This window comes from Ammospiza nelsoni, chromosome 16 (assembly GCF_027579445.1).
Source record: "Ammospiza nelsoni isolate bAmmNel1 chromosome 16, bAmmNel1.pri, whole genome shotgun sequence".
NCBI lineage: Eukaryota > Metazoa > Chordata > Aves > Passeriformes > Passerellidae > Ammospiza > Ammospiza nelsoni.
This window is the reverse complement of record NC_080648.1, coordinates 13134444-13156154: the sequence shown is the minus strand read 5'-3', so window position 1 is coordinate 13156154 and position 21711 is coordinate 13134444. Positions and strand designations below refer to the sequence as shown.

General features: G+C 48.2%; 1 protein-coding gene across 1 annotated transcript in view; it reads left to right on the top strand.

Annotated features, from left to right (window-relative positions):
- Nucleotides 1–3908: 3908 nt before the first annotated feature.
- The window catches only part of FAT2 (FAT atypical cadherin 2), a 44659-nt gene continuing 26856 nt past the window's right edge, over nt 3909–21711 (top strand). Inside the window, exons 1-8 of the mRNA XM_059483930.1 lie at nt 3909–7173; nt 7569–7883; nt 14240–14301; nt 15297–15608; nt 16231–16441; nt 18730–18869; nt 20289–20564; nt 20998–21208. Of these exons, the coding sequence (XP_059339913.1) occupies nt 3909–7173; nt 7569–7883; nt 14240–14301; nt 15297–15608; nt 16231–16441; nt 18730–18869; nt 20289–20564; nt 20998–21208 (4792 nt within the window). The remainder of the gene's footprint in view (nt 7174–7568; nt 7884–14239; nt 14302–15296; nt 15609–16230; nt 16442–18729; nt 18870–20288; nt 20565–20997; nt 21209–21711) is intronic.

The window sequence follows — 21711 nt, the reverse complement described above, 5'->3', positions numbered from 1 at the left end:
TGGCCAACAAACAGAGCAGCCCACAGCTTGCAGGAGACCCCTGGGAGGGCCCCCAGAGACCCCCTGGCCCTGCCCCAGCCCCTGACCCTAGCTGGCCAGAACAGCCTTTCCCTGCACCAAGCCCCCCAAATCACCATCTCCAGGGTCTCCCCACGCACACACTTTGAATCTCAGCGCTGTGTTTGTTCCCTCGTTTCAAGCCCGACAGATTTGGGCATGTCTTTGACAGAGGTTCACAATTTGGATGTTAAATTTAGCTGCGCGCTCGGGCTCTGATTAGAGATACCCGGGCTGTTTACTGCCTTTGCGGGGAGTTTGCATCCACGGGGCTGAGGGGGAAGCCCCCCGAGGCTCTCTGATCCTCGCCTGGTGATTAGGAGAGGAGGCTGAATCACCACATAATGATGCCCTGGTATTTCCCTCAGTGGGAGCGTGCCCTGCCTTCCTCACTCCATCCCACCGAGGGCTTCTCCAGCACTGCTGGCCCTCAATGCAGCAGCTCCAGCAGGCCACCAAAGAGAATTAGAGCACTCAAATAAATGAACAAATGGTCCCATGAGGTGAAGAGACCAGAGGCAAGTGAGGGTCTTCAAGTGTTAAATGCTTGCAGCTGATCTGCAGCCCTGAGGTGTGTTTGGCCCTTGCCACAGGTCCCATGGGTCGTGCACTAATTACTGACAGCACAAGGACAGGAGGAATGGTTCTCTTAATCTGCATGAAAAATCTGATTGATTTCACCCAGTTTCCATCTGAAGATCCTTGAAATCTGTGGCAGGGAGCCCTGAGCTTGGCAGTGCTGCTCCTCCCTGGTAGCCACCTGCATTTGGGAATTAGGGCCGGTAAATTGACTTTTTTTTTGCTGGTTTCATGCTATGCAGAGCTTTCAACCCATGGAACAAAAGTCATGGAAACCCTCTCTTCTGCTGGTTCATTGCCGTCATCTTCTAGGGTCAGTCCCAACAGGATTTTCCCTGGAGCTGAGCCAATTCACCAGATTTCTCCTCTCTTCAGGGCACTCTCCCCCATTTTTCTGTTAAGCTTCCCCAGGGCCCTTGGAAATGTCCCCATGCCACTTCTGGATAATTTTGCATTATGACTGTGGCATAAATGACTGCAGAAGCAGAGGACATACCAGGGACATCACAGACATCTTCTGGGGGATCTATTACACTTCAAATTGCACTAAAACCATGCTGGAAAAAGAGAAACAAGACCCTCAGAGCATGATTGCTTCCCAGTGCAGCCTACTAAGGGAGAAACTGCAGCGGCAGGTCATAGGGGATAATTTCCAGGCCCAGGGTGGGAAGTTGCTGTCAGGGGACACAGACTCCCTGTGATACTGAGCATGGTCCTAACACAAACTCTTGAAAAGTTGATGGTGATGCCTCCTAGACAATTCTACCCAGGTTTTGACTGTCTCTTTCGAAGTTTCAGATCACTTCCAGAGGAAATGAGGCTTCTGCCTCATGCCCCAGATGCGTAGTCACTCTCCATCCCTTGTAATAATTGCTGAAGCCGTTGATTGCTCTCAGTCCAGCTGGTAATTGAGAGCAAAGTTCTAAGAAATATTGAGGTCACAACAGGTTTTGAACAACAATTATCTGGACAGAGGAGTAAAACCCTGCTAATAGAGAGGGGAAAAGCAGCAATGTTAAGTGAAGCCCTTCTTAGATGTCAGGAAATAACACAGGGAAGAGTGAGGTTAAGTACATTCCAGGAGAGATTCAGACGAAAGCTTGCATCTTGTTAAATGCCAGAAAACCCACTCCTTGCTGAAGGTTATCCTCCCATGTTGAATTGCTGGTGCCCAGGAAGGCATGTGCTCTGGATCCAGCTTTTCTTGTGGTTGTGGAGTTCATAACGTCTCTGCTCTGTGGCTTCTCTGATGTCTTATGAGAGATGAGTTCACATTGCCGTTCGAGTACAATTCAATTAAAAAGTCAATTAGCCCAGATACAAAGCCATCGGATTCATTAAGCCTGCTGCTGGTGGAGCAGCTCTGCTTTGGTTCTGGTTGATTCTGGTGCCTTGCTGCACTCTGGGCTGTGTGGATCCTGGCCCCAGCCACGCGTGCGCAGCCTGCCCACGTCTCCTCGCCAGGTTCAGCAGTTGAAAATGCTGCAAGGGAGTAGCTCTAGGCAGGTCCCTACATGCTGCACAGCTCTCAAGGGCTGTTAAGTAACAAGCAGCAAGCAGAGCTTTTAAGAGCATGGTTTTCGACTTCTCAGAAGGAGCCACAGTGCCTTTCTGGGTCACCTATCTCTGCCCCCCCCAAGTTTTTCTTTAATTTGAAGTACATTTGGGATTATGTTGTGTTTCCTAAAAGTGAAATGATGGCATGAAAAATGAGTCTGAATTTTGTCAAAACTGAATTGTGTTGATTTTTCTCCAACTTTTGCTAGTTTGACTTCAGCTTCAGAGCAGTTGTTTCGTAAAGGGATGACCACAGAGTGATTTTTGGATATTTGGCTTCTGTTTACCAAGGAGAAAAGGATTTGAAGCAAATATGAAATTTACAGCTTTGTATTTATCAGTAATTAGATACCTCGGTGAGAGAATATGACACATACTGTTAGCTGGGATCTAACAATTTGTTCCTAACATTCAACTTGAGTTACAAATTGAACTAGTTCTGGTTCTTAAAGAGATGAGTCTTGAAAAAGTGTCTGGAAAAACAAGTCTTCCCTGTTTAAATTAGGAATGTGCCAAATGACTGGCAGGTACTTGATATATAATTTAAATTTAAAACAGGAAGAAACAGTTCTAGATAAAGATCTCCTAGGATATCTAGGGGAAATATATGCACCTATATTTAGCTTATCCCTGGTTTCAACCCCTAACTGCACACACAGCAGCATGCACTTAGCTTTTGAAAAGAACAGTCCTTGATCCTTTAACAAGCTCTGCAAAGCTCCCTAATAAAGTTGCATCCCTGTTAATCACATGTGTGCTCCCCAGTTCCTCCTTTGATACACCTTGTTCACAGAGATAAACAGTGGGAGCCACAGGTGCTCGGGAGCTGTTGGAGAAGGGAGCTGATGGAAGGTGGTCATGGACAGCAGATCCTCCACAGGAATCCTGACCCTTGGGCTTTGCCATGACAAGGGAGCAGCCAGAGAGATTACTCAAGGGCTGAGGGTGACATGGGCAAAGTGTCTAGCTGGAAACCTGCTCCTTCAGTCAGCTCAGAGAGGACAGCAGGGTAAGGCCTGTGAATCAGAAGAGCTTTGAGATAATTGAGACAGAGCTTGACTAGAAGGTGAGAGAAAGCTGTTGGAAAGGCCACATTGTGGGGCTGCACATTCAGAAGGAATTTTTACAACATGGCATGTGTTCCCCATCATTGCTGGGGAAGGATAACACATCCTGTAGCACAGGGAGAGAAAGGGAAGGCAACCGCAGAGAGGCACATAAATCAGTTTGTATTTTGACTCTCAAAGATAATTTTCAGAAATTTCAGTGGAGAGAGAAGTTAAGATGGAAAGGGGAGGCTGGAGAAACAAAAGAAGAGGAAGTTTGGATTATGGGTGGAGAGTGTAGATACGCTGTTTGACTTAGGAGAAAGCAGAATGAAGGGAGGGCAAGATTGTTCACAAAATACCAAGTCAGCCTGATCAGTGCATTTTGCGTGACTTAGCACATTTTGCCTCCTCTATAAAGGCAGAAACTGAAGCAGAGAAAGTGAAGAAATCTGAGCCAGCGTGGGGATGTGAGAGGACAGGTCTGTCACTGGGACAGAGGGAAGAAGAGCTGAGCTAACATAACAATTGTACCAATGAAGGTCAGGCTAGACGAGCAGGGAGGTGAGGCTGAACCCTTGCAGACTTTTATCTGTAACACACTGACCTTAATGAGAATTACCAATGTTCTTCCTTTGACACCTGCAGGGCTCAAGGAGACACCGCACCATGGAAGTCTCCATCAGGAGTCACTTCCTGAGTGTTGCTGTTTTCCTGATGCATTGTGTGGTCCACAAGGCCAGCTGTGAGAAGGGCAACACTTCCCCTCTGCACTTCACCCACTTCTTCTACAATGCCACCATCTATGAGAATTCAGCCCCCAAGACCTATGTGGAGAGCTACGCCAAGATGGGTATTTACAAGAGAGAGCCTGAGTGGGACATCAGGTACAGAATAGCTTCTGGGGACAACACTGGTCTGTTTAAAACAGAGGAGCATGTGATTGGGGATTTCTGCTTCTTGAGAATAAGAACCAGGAGCAGCAACACAGCACTTTTAAACCGCGAGGTCAAAGACAGTTACATGCTAATAATCAAGGCCACAGAGAGCACCTTTGCCTACGAAGCCTGGGCCAAAGTCTTGATCCATATTCTGGACAGAAATGACTTGAAACCTCTCTTTTCACCCCCCTCCTACAAAGTGTCCATCAGAGAAGACACTCCTCTGAAAACAGTGGTCAGCACACTCAGTGCCACTGATGCTGATGCTGGCCAGAACGCTGAGTTCTACTATGCCCTCAACACCAAGTCCAACCTATTCACTGTGCACCCCACCACGGGGGCAGTTATGGTTACAGGCAGGCTCAACAGCACCCATCGAGGCAGGCATAACCTGCAGGTTTTGGCTGTGGACAGAATGAGAAAGATCACAGAAGGGAATGGCTTTGGGAACTTGGCTAGTCTCACCATCCAGGTGGAGCCATCTGCCAGGAAACCCCCCTCTATCTCCTCGGTGAAGGTGACATCACCTGACTCAGGTGAAGACTTTATCTATGCAACTCTCTCTGTAGAAAGTGGTGACTCAGAAGCAGGGATTGATTCGGTCGAGTTTGTGGATGGAGATCCGGGAAGACATTTCAGAGCCATCAGATCCTACTTTGGGAGCACTGAGTTCATGATTGTGTCAAACAAAGAGATAAACTGGTTACTTTACCCCTTTGGTTTCAACCTCAGTGTGCAAGCCAAGGACAAGAGCAAGCCACCACTGTTCTCTCCTGTCAGAGTTGTCCACATACCTCCCTCCAAGTATGTTTCTGCCAGGTTTGAGAAAGAAGTGTACTGGGTCCAGCTCAGTGAATTTTCCCCAGCTGGAAGCCAAGTTGTTATGGTGAAGATCACACCAGCTGTGCCAAATCTTAAATACATTTTAAGACCTACTCCTGACAGCACAAGCTTTAAGATCAATCCTCACACTGGACTGATAACTACAGTCAGAGCAATGTACTTCCATGAGCAGTCTAGTTTTGAGCTTGAAGTTACAAGCAGCAACAGTCACACATCCACCACTGTTATTGTTGACATCACTGACTGCAACAATCACCGTCCAGTTTTTACTCAGTCTTCGTACCGTGGGGCCTTTGATGAAAATGTTCCTCCTGGCACCAGCGTCTTAACAGTAAGGGCTACAGATGAAGACAAAGGAGACAATGGCTTTGTCACCTACAGCATAGCCAACGAGAAATCAGTTCCCTTTGTCATTGACCCCTATTCTGGTGTCATTTCCACTTCCAAGTCGATGGACTACGAGCTGATGCAGAGATGGTACCACCTGCGGGTGTGGGCGTCAGACTGGGGCTCACCCTTCCGCCACGAGACCGAGGTGTACGTCTCCCTCACGCTCAGCAACGTCAATGACAACGCTCCTGTGTTTGAGAAGACAAGCTGCAGTGGCACCATCCCACGGGACTTTCCAGTTGGGAGCCCTGTGGCCACGGTCTCTGCAATCGACAGCGATGAGCTGCAGCATATCAAATACGAAATCAAGTCTGGCAACGACTTGCAGCATTTTGAACTGAATCCCATCTCTGGAGTAATATCCCTTAGAATATCTCTGCGAGATCTTCCTTCTGAACAGCCACTTTTCTACTCTTTGAAAATAACTGCAACAGACGGAGAGAACTATGCTTTGCCAACATCTGTAAACATCACTGTGGTCAGCCAAGGCCTCCCCGTCCAAATGCACTGTGAGGAAACAGGAGTCTTGAAGCAACTGACAGAAACCATCATACACTCCATCGAGTCTCAGTCTCAAGGCCATGGGCAGGATGATGAAACATCTCTGAACTTGCACCTTATAAACCATAATGCTCCTAAGTTTGATGACAGCTTTCCACGATCCATTGATATCATAGAGACTGTTCCCATCAACTCAACTATTGCTGACCTTTCAGCCTTTGATCCTGACACTGGTTTTAATGGAAAATTGGTTTATGTGATCTCAGATGGAAACGATGACAGCTGCTTTACAATTGACCTGGAACTGGGTCTCCTTCAAGTCCTTTCTCCTTTAGATCATGAGCAAACCAGCTTCTACATTCTCAACATTACTGTGTATGACCTTGGCACACCACAAAAATCATCTTGGAAACTATTGGCTGTGAATGTGTTGGATACCAATGATAATACTCCTAAATTCACTCAAGGTGCCTATTGGGTGGCAATACCAGAGCATGTAGCAGCAGGGACAACAATAGCTCAACTGAAAGCAGAAGATGCTGATACTGATGACAATGGGAGAGTAAAATACTCCCTCCTAACCCCCACGGACAAGTTTGCCATTAACAGTGTCACTGGAGAAGTGACAGTTACAGGTGCTCTAGATAGAGAATTGTGGCCTTGCTATGTGCTGAAAATAGAAGCTAGGGACCAGCCCAAAACAGGCCTCCAGCTGTTCTCTGTCACAGACCTCGTTGTGATTCTGGAGGATGTCAATGACAACACCCCTCAGTGCCTCCCAGCCCTCAACAGTGTGAAGGTCCCCGAAGACCTGCCCGTGGGGACCATTCTCCTGTTTGTGGAAGCTTTCGACCCTGATGCTGGCTCTGGTGGGGAGGTGAGGTACAGCCTCATCAACAATGAGGAGATGATGTTTCATGTGGATAAGCTGACCGGGGCGCTCCGTTTGGACAAGGAGCTTGACTATGAGAAGAGGGACTCTTACAATCTCACCGTGCAGGTCAGTGATGGTGGGAAGCCCTTCTCTCGCTCTTCCCTCTGCCACCTGGAAGTGAACGTCATCGATGTCAACGAGAACTTGAACCCACCACGCTTTGCCTCCTTTGTCTTCAAAGGCTGGGTGCAGGAGAACAGCCCCAGGGGCACGTCTGTGATGATGGTCACAGCCAAGGACATCGACAGGGGCAAAGATGGAGAGGTTCAGTATTTCCTCCGAGAAGGCACTGGCCTGTCTGTCTTCCACATTGAGAAGGACACAGGTAAGGACATCTTCATTTAATAATGTACCTTGAAGGCTTAAACTACTTGCTCTCTTTGGCTTGGCTCTTTACAATGTTCTATGCATTCAAGCCATTCTTGATTGTGCAGGGATTTACTAACTTACCCCTGGATTAGGGCTTTTTCTCCTTAAAATAACAGCGCATCAATGTCTATCCTCCCCTAAAATACCATGGTTTTCTCTATCACCTGTGTACCAAAAATTAACCTCAGCAACAGCAAGCCCCTCACACAATCTCACAGCCACACAAGGTGGGTGTGAGAGTTTGTGTGTGCAGCAAAGAGCAGGAAGCAGACTTGAGACTGCTCTGTCATCAAGGACTAAGCGGTCTGAGTTCCTTAAATCCCTCACAAACACTCCCTGTCCTTCTCCCAGGCACCATACGGACCATAGGATCGCTCGACCGAGAGGGAACATCTCACTACTGGCTGACTGTGCTGGCCCTTGACCTGGGAACAATTCCTCTGTCTTCTGTGACTGAAATTTATATTGAAGTCACTGATACCAATGACAACCCACCTCAGATGTCCAAACCTGTCTTCTATGCCTCTGTGATGGAGAATTCCCCACCAAACACATCCGTCCTTCAGCTTGATGCCTTTGATCCAGACTCCAGTTCAGAGGGAAAACTGACTTTTCACATCCTGACTGGAAATCCTCAAGAATTCTTCACCATTAACCTCATTACAGGTAAGACTGACCCAGCTTAGCATCTGTTTTTGAGGCTTCCAAGTGCCCAGAGGATGTTGCATATTCAATGTAAACAGCCCACACAGCTGCCTTTGTCACACTTCTCTGCTGCAGCAAAAGTCCCAGTCTCCAAATACACTCTGTGGGTCGGCTGAGGATTGAAACCCTCAACCTGAGGGCTGCCATTTGCATCCAGATGGCTCTTAGAATGACACAAATGTGCTGCTTTCAAAGCCATAAACAGTTGCTTTTAATCTTCCCCCTTGTAAGCAACTGTTGCACATCCTGAGCCGGGGAACAACACCCTTCTGGAGGTGACTGTTCCTGACACAGACCCAGGCAGGATTAACAAAAATGAATTCCACTGCACTTAAAGGCTCCACCCATCCTCCAGCACCATTAATGTAGTAAGTGTAGTAAGCCTCTTCTGCCATCTTCCTAGACTATATCTTTCATCTGAGGATTATTTACCAGATCTTCCAGAGCCATCAAAAACCCGCTGATGTTTTGTGTAAACAGCTTCCTCAAACAATCCCAGCAGAGCTGACATTGGGCCAGTCTGGCAGGGAAAGCTGTGCCGAGCCCTTCATGCCATCAGCTCCTGGGAGAGGAGGGAAGGGAGGACACAGAGTATGGGAGAGGATTAATTGCATGACTTTGATCTCCTGGAGATGATAAAAGCAGTTCAGCTGCTGCAGCGGGATGGAAGCTTGCTCTCAGATGAGGAGCTGGGTGGATTGGAAAAGGCTAGAGCTGCTCTCAGCTATGTGTTTCCAGTGGTGTGATGGCTCTCTGGCAGTGCTCTACAGCTGGCTAGGAGGGGAATGGAAGAAAGAAATCATTATTATTATGAAATACTAAAATATTTTTGTCACAAGAACCTCACGGGGTGTGTTTACATGGCACTGTATAAATGCACCTGGAGATGTCAGCTAACTGTGACCACTGCTGCCCACAGCTGGAGCTGTCTGTGCTGCCAGAAACCTTTTAGCCTGGTCAGGACATAGCTCTGCATCCAACTTTCCCACATAATCCAAACTGCCATGCACAACCCAGCCCCAGGACAGCTTGCACAATGCAGGGTTCTGCAGAAATGTTCCTTCAGAAGCCCTGTGGCATAAAACCACTGCCTGTTTGATGGGATGTGGAGCAGGATGGCTGTCAGGACACCGAGCTGGCTCCCCTCTTCAGCTGAGCAGCCATGCACCCTGCAGAAAATGCAGCCTTTATGCTGCAGGCAAAGCTTCCAGCCCCATTTGAGTGCAAAGTCACGATCCAAGGCTGTTCCGCAGCAAAATGAGTGACTCTGGCAAAATCCAAATGTTTGCTAATGAGACACCTCACCTCTGAGCCATCCCATTAATCCTACCTTAGACAAAAAAAGCTCTCTCAGGAATGAGTCATCTCCTCTCCATCTCTCCCTATACTCGAGTGATTTGCATGAGAAGAGTGATAAGTTTGTCAGTTCTGAAAGAAACTCATGGGCTGATCTTATCTCTTGGACAGTTGCTGGAAGTCTATTCTTTAAACCCTGAGCTTGGAGGTTGTTTAAGTCCTGCTTCCAAGCCTGATGAGGATTCAGTTATCCATTATTTTACTTGCATGTCACCCAAAAGAGCCTATAATACCTGTGAACATTGGCACAAATGGAGCAGTTATAGCCTCATGTTTACAGTATCTAAAGAGAAATCATTTGCTGCTGCTGCCAGGAGGAATATCACAGCTTGTCTAACGTTCAGGGCCCTAGGCAGCCTTTTGGAAACCCAGTAGTATTTTCATTCTGCAGGCTTGTTGTTCCCTTAAGTAGAATAAAACCATAATCTTTGGTCTCAGCTTGGTAGTGCAGTGCTGGAAGATGAACTGCTGTCATCCCCATTAGTGCAGGATTATATATATATATATATATATATATATATATATAAAGGGTTATCCCACTGCAGGGCAGAGACTATGATCAAGACATCTCCTTTTTGCCTATCCCACATGGTCATTGTCATCAAAAGACAGACAAATAAACACAGTGGCACTGAAATAAGAACACAAGAGGGCCAGAGGTGAGTCTGGGTCTCTCCTAGGTAGGACATTTCTGGTAGTGGCCTCTAGGCAAAGGGATAGGAGGAGGAGGAAGAGGAAGCTCATTCTCATCCTGTGTCTTAATAGGAATTAAGGTCCTGATGTGCTGCTACAACAGGTGTATCTACACCCAGAATTACCCTGCAGAATAGCCCTGGATAATCATTTAGGGCAGAGTGACACACTATTGCAGGTAACCTAATTTGGCCCCTGGTTGTGTGTTTGATTCAGTGCCTTGACATGGGCTGGATTGTGGAGATATAACCAGCAGGGCCCTTGACTTCTCCTGAGGCCTTGCAGGGGAGCCAGAACAGCCATGGTAACTGTCCTGGCTTCTCCAGCATTCCCAAACACCACAGGAAGGCTCTAGGATCTCCGAGCTCTCTAAAGAGGGTGGAGGAAAAGGAGGAAAGTACATGAAAGGCTGATGAGAAGAGGGAACAAAACTGTGCACTGAGATGAAAGCTCTGTGCCATGGGCAATGGAATCTCTCCAGCCCAGCCTGGCAGCTGGTGTGGAGCAGGGTTTGTGGGAGACAGGGGTAGAGGGATGCATGGAGAGATTGGCAGGTAGCAGGGCTTGGGGTATTCTTGTGCTGGAAAGGTTTTCAGCTTGTTTTGTTCAGAATTTGATGTGAAGGGGGTTTGAATGCAGACAAGACCAGGAGGAACTGGGAGGCTGTGGCAGGACAAAGCCATTCATGCTGCTGAAAGGCTGTTTGAAGAGTCCTTTTACTTTGGGTTATTTGTCTCCAGCTCTTATCTAGTGCTTGTTCTTCTGGTGTTTCTTGTGCTGTGACAGTGTCCATTGGCTTCCCCAGGGTGTCTGTCGTTCCCTGCAAGGAAAGATTTCTCTGCATGGAGGGACATCCTGCTCTTTAGGCCCAAGGGATGGTTGCATGGCTGCTCCCCAAAATTAACATAGCACACAGCTGAGCATGGAGCAGTGCACAGTGGGGTCAGAACAAGAGGTGGGGTGGTAGGAAGAGAAGAATAAAAAGGTTAAATGGAAACAGGAGTAAGACAAGAGAAAGAGGGTTTTAGGAGGACAACCTCTTCCCTTCTCAAGCTCTTGTGAAAGCCTCAGTGCCTGCAAACCTGATTCTGCCTATTTTAGCTATCTTAGATTTTCCCCCCTGCAGCAAGGGCAGGGGGCCCGCAACCTCCAGCCCTGTTCTTGCCAGCAGAAGTTATTATTATTTTTTGTTCCCTGACAACAGTGCCCTGGTAATTCTGGTGCTCTTGTTCCAACATGACCAGCCTTCCTCTCTGCCCTTTGCAGGCAGCAAGCAGGAGAGAGGCAGATCCTTCCTCACTGCTGTGTGTGGACAGGCTGCTGGAGCACAGTCTATGCCTGCCTGCATACAGGCAGCAGAAGGCATTGTTCCTGGGCCCTCACCTGGATGCAGAGCTTGGCTAATTGGCCAGCTGCAATTAAGACCTTTGACAGTGTTGTTCAGTCTCTGTAGGATTCAGCAGAAACCATCAGGCCCTCATGCAAGAACACAAATACAGGACACCCACTCAACTCCATCACAGTCCCATGGGACAGGCTGGATGGGGTTTTCCAGCAGGGCAGGGCACTGATAACTCACACACATGCACATGCACACACAAAACACTCATTAAAACTAAGCATGCACTTCCCAGGCCTTGTAGGGGACAGCAGAAAGAACCAAGGAACTGTGTCCCCAGGCCACAAAAGCTGATGTCAGCTCCCTTTAATAACAGCTTCCACTTGCATTTTAGCCCTCTGGCCTCACAGGGTGTATAAGCAAGCAGCACCAAGTGAAAATGTGCATTAATCCCAGCTGCCTCTCTCAGGAGCTGTGTGCAGGGTCCATCTCCCCAGCTCCAGGTGCTCCGTGCCCGTGTGAACACTGCTGTCAGTTTGTGCATCTCAGCACCACGGCTCCAAACGGGAATTAGGGTGATTAACCCTAATTAATTAACCACAAGGCCTTTCAGATCCCAGGGCAGAGTGGTGACTGGCTCCAGAGAGGGGAACCAGGAGTAAGGGACAGAGTTTGCCTGGGGTCAGGAGGAGAAGCCAACCCTTTGCCTTGTGGCTCAGCAGATGTGAAGATAAAGCAAAAAAATTCCATCTGGTGAGACTCTCAGCTGGGATACAGCACAGGTTATGTGACAGAGAGCAGAGTCAGCTCTTACTCCCCAGGAGAATGAGCATCTTCAATGATACAAACATTCAAGTGTCATTGAATTCCAGTTCATCTGCCTTCACTACAGTCCTTCTCCAGCACTAGAAAGCTGAGCTATGATCCTGCTTTCTTTCATGTTTTTCATTGAGTCATGGAAGAATTTCAGGCTGTGGCCAAGCAAATCCAGATAGTTACTCTAGAGTGGTTAAGTTCTCTTCCATCAGCTGGTGTGCAGTAATCCAGTACAGACTAGGTGTTAGTCTGCTGCAACTGGATTTTGGAATTTGATAAACCAGAAACATCCCCAGTGTGCACATGAGTGTCTGTTTTCAATATCTTTGTGTCCTGTGGGCAAAATTATGAAGCATTCCCTGAAGTAGCAGCAGTCCTGTCCTCACTACCAACTTATTGGTAGTGAGGACAGGAACATCAGAGATCTCAGTGAGCTGCTGCTGCAATTCCTTCTCCAGGCCCCCATTAGAAGAGCATTTCCATGAGTTTTGCTGCTAATGGGGCCATACGGGCTCTCACTAACCTGGGAAAGTTTTAAAAGCTCCTCAGCCAGCGGGCTCTCTGCTGAGTCCTCTTCACCTGCTGAGATGTTAAAAGGATGATTAGGGAGAGAAAAAACCCCACTATGACAGACAAGCAAACAGAATTTTTCAAGCCATCTTGTCATAACGCATTAAGGAGTGTTGATTTATGATTGTAAGGGCATCAAATAAATGTTTATCACCATGGCTGGTGCCAAATGTGAATAATCCCAGAGAACAAGTGGAAACGGTGAACACGAGTCGTGTTCCAAGCAGCTGCTCCTTCCTCCCTCCTTCAGCTGCCTCGTGTTTCCTGCAGCCATCTGAAATTTTCTCCTGCTGTCATGCTCAGACAGACACACACAAAAACTAAGGTACACCTGAAGACAACACTGTTAATTAAAGCTGTCTGGTTTTGCACCAGAAATGAGAGTAGAGATGGATTCATGCAGCTGGGATGTACAAGTCTTTCATGGCACGTGCTCACACAGACATGGCATCCCATGGGAAGCATTTCCCAGGGTAGCATAAACCTGTGTCAGTGCTTGCTGTGCTCAGGGAAATTCACCCTGCCTTTTGCTGGTGTGAAGAAGGAAGAAAGCAGAACTTCCCTTCACAGGAGAGAGAGACGGTGATAACTGGGAGTGGACAAAAACACTCACCTGTGTCAGCCTTGATGACTTTCAGGAGTTCAAATATTATATATGCAATTTTCATTGTTGGTAAAGCAGTTGTAAAATGATTTGGAGCTGCTTTTCCTCAAAAGTGAAGAGTCAAGGCACTCAGCAAGGAGTGTTGTGAAACCAGACATGGAAAGAGAAGCCTCAACTCCATCCTTTTCACTCTTTCATCTACTCAGCTTAGTCATTGATGGGCCAAAAAGGGGCAATTATGATGTTTTTGTTTCAACTCTATTTTGTTTCAACTCAAAGTTCTTCCCTCCTGCAACCAACCTATTCCCTGTGGCTAAACTACTGTGTATTTTTCAGAAATCCCTCAAATCTTGCAATTGTTGGAGGACTCACCCTCTGGTCTCAGCAAGGCTTAAATATTATACCAACATTATTTTTTACTGTGTACCTTATTTTTAGCCTGAATGCATTTGTTCTAGCAGTTGAGTAGAGGGTATTTCCCAAGACAGGAGACAAACTTTTGTCAAAACACTGTAAATTACAGAGAGCAAGGTTCAGCAGAGGAAAATCAGGAGTAGAGACTTGTTAAGAGGCCAGACTTGTGCCAGCACATGCAGAATGTTTCTTACTTAGAGGCATAAGAAAAGTTTTGTTTTCGTGGTCCTGCAGCTTTTCTCACCTAATGCCTTGCCAACCCTCAACTGATGCAGGCATCTGGTAGGTGTTCCCCCTCCTCCATGGTCTCTGTGATCAGAGAGCAGCAGCAACACCTCCACAGAGGGATTCAGGCTGGGAGGGGATGGGTTACCCTCTGGGGGTATCTGCTTTTCTCCTCTGATCACAAAGGGCGCCTGAAACGGGACAGGTGGGCAGGCTCATCCTGGGCATTCAGGGATCTGATCAGCCCCGGCTTTTCTTGCATGCTGAGTCTTGGAGCTCAAAGGGTGTCTTTCTTGGCAGGTCTGATTTCCACGACTTCACGGCAGCTGGATCGAGAATACAAGGCTGAACATATCCTAGAGGTGGGTAATGATGATTGTAATTAGCTTTATTTACCTACAAGTGTATTAAGTCCTCAAAGGGTTTTCCTTGCAAGTTGGAGCACAAAGAAAGAATCTCATCCCATCAGCTCCCAACTGCTGGGAAACTTAATTAAATGGTGTGTGTTAACCCCAGAGACAGCTGCAGCAGTACTGCAGGGTTTATTATTTTCTTGCTGAGGACTGGAGCAAAAGTTCTGTTCTGGAAGCTGTGGGAATGCAGGAAGGGGACTGGAACTGTCCTCTAGCAGGATGGTTTATACATCATGGGGGAAAGAACAAGCCAGAGAAACCCACCCTTGTTTATCTCATTGTATCAGATGTTGCTGTGTAGCTTTGCTCACCAGCCCCCATCCCCAGCTGCTCACAGCTATGAGTATTCCCATCAGAGAGATCTGGAGGTTTTTGAGCCTATCAGGGTCTATCATTTCTGTCTGCAGTGCAACATGCTGGGAGCGTGCACAGGCAGGGCAGGGTGAGGATGGCTGGTGCCTGGCCAAGCCGTGGCAGTACAGATGTTTTCAGATCTCTAATCTGTGTGTGATCTCTAAAGACCAACCTGACCCACTGCCCACAGCAGCTGGAGGCAGGAACCCTGCAAACTCATCATGGACAGGCCCTGCACAGTGCCAGCTGCAGCCTCCAGGCTTTGCCCTGCAGAGAGGAGCAGTGCCTCTGAAAATGCTGAGATACAAATGCAGACCCACACAAAACCCCCTAGCTGAGTCCTTGCCCACCAGGCTGGAGGCTGGCTGGTCACACTCTAGGTCACCTAAGAGCCCTGTCACCCACTCCCTTTGCTTGCTGAGTCCTTGCCCACCAGGATGGAGGCTGGCTGGTCACACTCTAGGTCACCTAAGAGCCCTGTCACTCACTCCCTTTGGTTGCTGAGTCCTTGCTCACCAGGATGGAGGTTTGCTGGTCACACTCTAGGTCACCTCAGAGCCCTGTCACCTACTCCCTTTGCTTGCTGACAGGTGGCTGTCTCTGACAACGGAGAGCCAGCCCTGAAGTCCACCAGCAGAGTCGTGATCCAGGTGCTGGATGCCAACGACAGCCCTCCCAGTTTCCCCCACAAGCTGTTCATGGTGCAGCTCCCCGAGAGAGAGGCCTCAGAGACCCCACTGCCCGTGTACAGGCTGATCGCCTCCGACCGCGACCAGGGCCAGAACAGCCAGGTCACCTACACCATCGAGGAGGAGGAGGAGGGCATCTTCACCATCAACCCCACAACCGGCACAGTCTTCTCCAGGAAAGCTTTTCCTGCCTCTGAATACAACATACTCACGGTGAGAGAAGGGGGAAGCGCAAAGAGCAGATGGGGAGAGACAGGCGGAGCGGGAAAGAGAGAAAGGGGTTCAGAAAGAGAAAAGATGAAAGAGATGGAGAGAATGCAGCAGTGGAGAGGAGGAGAGCTTGAATAAGGCAAATGTGTTAAGGGAGAGAAAGTGGGAATGGTAGGAAGTGCAGACAGTAGGAAGCTATTAAAAATGGACAATAAATGTAAAATTAATTGTCCAACCTATCTTCAGAGAGGAATACAGTGATCCATGATCCCATATGGCTGTGGACCCAAACCTGAGCAGTTTTTGGGTTCCATCATGCCTCTATATGGCATTCTGATCAGGTCATGGAGCTTGGATGTGGGTTCAAAGCCTTCCCACAATCTGTGAGTACTTGCAAACAAGGCTTGTGATCCAGGTCTCTGCTATGGATAGAGCTTGGCAGATTTACTTGACAGTAAAGAGGAATTTGAGCTGCATGGCTCTGTCTTGGAAGCAACCAGAGCATGAGCCACTGCCTCAGGGTCTGTTTCATGGGATTTTGGGCACACTGGGAGCTGAAACTTTCCCTGGAGCTCCCATGAGCTAACTCAGCTTTCTCCCTGGGTGCACATGCCTTCCTCTGCAGGTCAAGGCCACAGACGGTGGCAGCCCCCCGCTCTCCTCCCACGTCAGGCTCCACATCAGCTGGGTCACCCGGCCCGGCCCTTCCTCAGAGCCTCTGGCTTTTGATGAGCCCCACTTCAACTTCGCTGTGATGGAAACAGATCCTGTGAACCACATGGTGGGAGTGATCAGCATCGAGATGGGTCCCAGCCAAGTGTGGTTTAATATCACAGGTGAGGCACAGAAATCAGAGCAGTGTCCATGAGCGTTTGCTCTGGCTCCCTTGGCTTTCAGCGCTCGCATGCCTGAGCTAATGGAATTGTTTGCTTTAAGTGTAGGTGAGCTACAGGGAAAGCTTTCTCACAGGCACCAGGAGGTTTAAACAGCCATTAGACAAAGCTGCCCATCCAAGGCCTCAGGTGCCAAGTGCAATTACCCAACATGATTTTTTTAATGGCAGTCTGGAACTTGCCTGTGTTTGAGGTGTTCTCCGATGTCGCACGAAAGGCAGGGCATGCCAGTGCCAGCTCCTCCTGGAGTCAAGTGACACTCTTGGTTTTGTTAAAACTGCCAGCGAGGATCCAGGTGTGTGGCTGAGTGTTACAGATACCCCCCATATCTCTCTCCCTGTTGAGTCTTGAGCAGGGAATGGAGAAGGAAGCATTCCTCAAAGACTTGGTCTGCCCTAACTTGTGGGGCTCTCCCTTCTTCCTCACCACATCCCAGGGGTGATTTAGACATGGAATGTAGAACTCTAGGGCCTCCTTCAAGACACAGGATTCAGAGGGGACGTGGGCTGTCCCCCCAGGGGACTCTCCAGGCATTGTGTGCAGAACTGGTCCTACCAACAAGGGCCAATTGTGCTCATGTAATTTGATGTTTTGAAGTGGTGCCCTAATCAGCCTTGCACAGCCTTTCTCTGGTACTGCCTGCAGGGCCTGTCCTTGTCAGACAAAGCCTTAATTGGGCAAGTGAATAGTTTCTCCCCTTACTGTGTTAGGGCAAGGATAATGGTGTATAAATACAATTAACCAACAAAAGATACAACACTACAAGAAGCAAGAAAATATCGGTGCAAGGTTTATCTGGCATTAGTAGAGTCTGCTTGGGTCTGCAGAATTAACGGTGTATTCCTCTGAATGTTATCCCATCATTTCCCTGCTAAGTGCTGGAGCGTAGCTTGACCTCATCTTTCCCAGTTCCTAGAGCTCCAAGTGATGCTGAAGGCTGTCTTGGTTTCTATCCTGCTGGAAAAGGACAGGATTTTATTTTTCCTGCAAGGGAAGGAAAGCATCATGGTAGCTGGCAACCAAGGGGATGATGCAGAGGTCCAGGAGCCTTCAGCATCTCATTCAAAGCTTCCCGAGACCACAATCACTTTGTCACTGGGATTGATGGAGTCTGGAAAAACTCTGACAAAGCAACATCACTCCTCATCTCTTTCCTTTTCTGGGCGTCTTCTTTCCATTGGACACTGTGCACAGGGTGCTCTTCTGTCTTTTCTCGGGGAGAGACATCCATGGGTCTCTCTTCCCTCTGTCTGTGCTTCTTTCTGTCTCCTTCCCAGCAAGAGAGCAGTGGTCTGGATGGCTGGTGAGCACTGCATTCCTCCAGCAAGGGAAGATTTGCAATTCTACAACCAGCAAAGATTTTAATAGAATAAAGCAGAACCCAGAGCATCCAGTGGCCAGGAAGGAAGAAGTTGAGACCTGAGATAAATTACAGGAAACTGTTTCAGCTTCTCCATATCTCAGAGCAGCTTTGCAGGGTTTAATGTGCAAGAGGGGCCCAACAGGCCCCAGCAAGTGAGGCATGAGAGAGGAGCTGCCATGCCAGGGCTGAGCAGCAATAGTGTGAGGGACAGCTTTCTGCTGCTGAGCTGCTCAGGCCTGCTGTTCCTGGCCATTCTCAGCCAGCTGGGTTGGAGTCAACAGGCTCTGCTCACCCTGGAAGCACCGTCTGCCTCCCCAACTGTTGAAGTGTTGAGAATTCAGGGAGCTCACAGGCTCCCAGCCACGATGATGGGGACCATTGCTGATATGCCCACAGTGTGACCTTGAATCAGAAGCCAGCAAGAGCCCTGTTCTGCCCAGCAGGTCCCTGCTCCATGCTAAGCTAGTGATGGTGCATGGCTGGAAACCTTGTGCAAATAAATCAATGCTCAAATGGGCCTGTTGCCAGTCTAGCCAGGATATCACATGCATAAGTGCATCCTTTCCCCTTCTCTTCTCCTCCTCCTCATTTTCTCTCATTCCCCTCATCTTCCTTTTCACACTCCTTGGTCACCATCTGTGACTGTCCCTTTGTCCAGCTTTGCCTCTTTGCCTTGTCCTCCCCATCTCCTGTGTGCATCCATCTGTCTATCTATCTATCTATCTATCTATCTATCTATCTATCTATCTATCTATCTATCTCATGTTATTTTGAGTTTCCAGATTTGGAATGAACCTTACCTGTGGCACTGTCCCCAGTCTGGCTGACTGTAACTGCCCTCCTGTTTCCCTGTCTCCCCCTGCCCCAGGTGGTGACGATGACATGGATTTTGACATTGAAAAGAGCACAGGCAGCATGGTCATTGCAAGACCTCTGGATGCAAGGAAGAAGTCAAGCTATAACCTCACAGTAGAAGTCACTGATGGGTCCAGTACGATCAAAACCCAGGTAATGTTTTTTTCTTTAGTGGAGACCCTGTTGAGAAGGAGCATATGCCAAAGGGATCCTTTCCTCTGGATCTGCTGAGCTCTGGATCACGTGCCAGGCACAGAAATGTCCTCACACTGTGATCCTCCATTACACAGTGACAGTGTAATGGAGGATCCTGCAGTACACAGATCTTACACCGAGCTATGATTGTTTTTATGTTGTTGGAAACGCAGCTGGTCTAGGAAAGCTTGGATCTTTCCTGTTGATCCCAGGCAGCACACAGGGACACATCCACACCAGCCAAGCTCCAAAAGGAGGCACTTCACTCTCAGGCATGTCCCTGAGCCCCGGCTAAAATGATGAGATTTTGCCCATCTTTACTACCCTGAGGAGGGGTGTTCAAGGCATGATCTTTCACTAGTCATTTTCTCCATGCATAAGAAGCAGCCAAAAATCCAGCCCTCAATGCACAGGAAGACCTAGGATGTGAGTCACCTGTCAGTAATGCTTATCATGGGAAATTCTCTGTGGGGGATGATGAGTGAGGAACTCCACCATTCCTGTGAAACGTGATGCTAACAGATGGCCACATGTCTCAACTGTCTTCAAGTATTGTTCCAAATAAACAAACAAAGCCCCACCTTGCCTAGTGTGCATTCCATGCCACCTTGCATCTCATCCCCACGTTTATTTTGGCACTCAAGGCCGCTAGCAGATGTCAAGAAACCTGCTCGTGTAAAACCCCCATGGCATGCTCAGGTTTGCTGAAGGAAGCAAATTATTACACTTGGTTGAGGCTTCCTAAGATGCAGGAGGCACATCAGTAGGAGGGGCAGGACAGCCAGGGTAGGAGACCACACAGGAGAAAGCAGTGACTTCCCCAGCAGGATTCAGGATTCCCAGCATGTGCTGTTCAACACAGAGAGGAAAACTTGGCTAAAAAGGGTAGAACAGAAATTTTGCTTCTCCACACAGTTGCTGCTCTTGAGATAGGCCAGACCCTCCCTTCTTTAACCAAACATCCCCTTCTGTCAGCTTTCTGTTGAGTAAATAGTGGGGGTTGCTGTGTAGGCACCAGCCAGCAGCAAAGCTGGCACCATGACTGAGCTGCTGCTGCTTTCCATGGCAGGCTCTGACTGCTTCCCCATGTGCCAAGTGCAGGCATGTTCACTCTGAATGCCTTGCCAGAGACTGGAGAGATTTTGAACAAGGAGAGGAAGCAAAGTGAAAAACACAAAAGGGGAAAGCACAGCAGGTTTTCCTTGGGATCAAGGACAAAGGGGCTCTCGGTCATCACGGATGGCAAAGCTCCAAGAGTTGGAAAACTGTGATGGTTATGGCACTCAGAGTGTGTCAGCACCCAGGAAGGATTGGGAGCTGAGAGTTTACATGGCCGCTTGTCCAGTTGCTGCACTCACTGTGCTATCTCTCTCACAGGCATTTATCCACGTGATTGACATCAACCAGCACCGTCCCCACTTTCTTCAGAGCCACTACGAGGTGAGGATTCCTGAAGATACTCCCTCAGGGAGAGAAATCCTTCGAGTCAGTGCAACAGACAAGGACAAAGGAAAGGGGCTTATCTACACCATCCATGGCAGTGTGGACCCCAAAAGCACAAGACTTTTCCAGCTGGATCCAGGCAATGGAGCCCTCACAACAGCAGAAGGCTTCAGTTCCCAGCCCATGCCTCAGCACACCCTCACAGTGATGGTGAGTCCTAACCAAGCCCAGCCAAGCTGAGTCCACCGGTTTGGCCAGGATATATGGGTCACTGGAGAAATTAAAAGTGGTTCTAGTCTTTGAGGAAGGATTTGTCTGGAGCAATAGGGAAGAGGAAAGCAGGGTGTTAACCTTTACTATATGGCTAAATGTAGGTAACACCCTGCATTCCTCTAACCACCTTCTTTGGAGGGCCACTGGATTCTTACAAAAGAAAACACAGTGTGTAATAGTTAATGTTCGCTTTCAAATTCAAGGCTGAGGTTTGGTTCTGAAACTTCCAGGCTCATTCCCAGCCAAGTGGTTGGTACCATTGCAAAACAGCCATCTCTGTAAGAGTGCTGATGAGTTACTTGAAATATGGTGCAGGCAAGACTGGCTCATCCCTGGGTGTGACTGTTCCTGCTCTCTCTCTGCCATTCAGGTGCGAGACCAGGAGGTGCCCATCAAGCGGAACTTTGTCCGAGTCATCGTGCACGTGGACAGCTGCAACCTTCACCCTCCCCAGTTCAGCAGCATCCATTATGAAGCAGAAGTGCTGGACTCTGCCGTGGTGGGCACAGAGGTCATACAAGTCAGAGCCCTTGATCAGGACCAGGGAGCTAATGCTGAAATCCACTATTCCCTTCAGGCAGGTGAGAGCCATGCAACAAGATGGTTTAGGTTGTGATCATATCTGCATTACCATGCTCTAACTGGTGGCCACTTGACCAGCTTTCTCTGGCTGTTGCAAGGAACATCAAATGGTTGCACAGTTCTAAAATGTGATTTTCTTCCTACCCAGAAAAAATCCAGAGTGAGTAGGTAATGTCCATATTATGGATTATTAGCATCTTTTCTTAAGAAGACAGCTTAATGTTGAGTCACTGGTCAAAGAAAAATAGTGACTGGACGAGTTAGAACAGCCTAAAATCTGCTCCTCTTTTTCCATGGGAACTATTCAGTTGTTAGGCAAAAGTACTCCCAATTCCCACAGGAGTCATCACCATTCCACTATTTCTACCAAGAAATACATCCTCAAGGAATGGTGAGAACCCTCTCAGCATTGACTGGTGGTGGTTTTGAGTCATTCATGCTCAATGGGCAAATATTTTATCATTCACTATGAAGGTTAAAACTGAAGTATTTATGTCTGTGC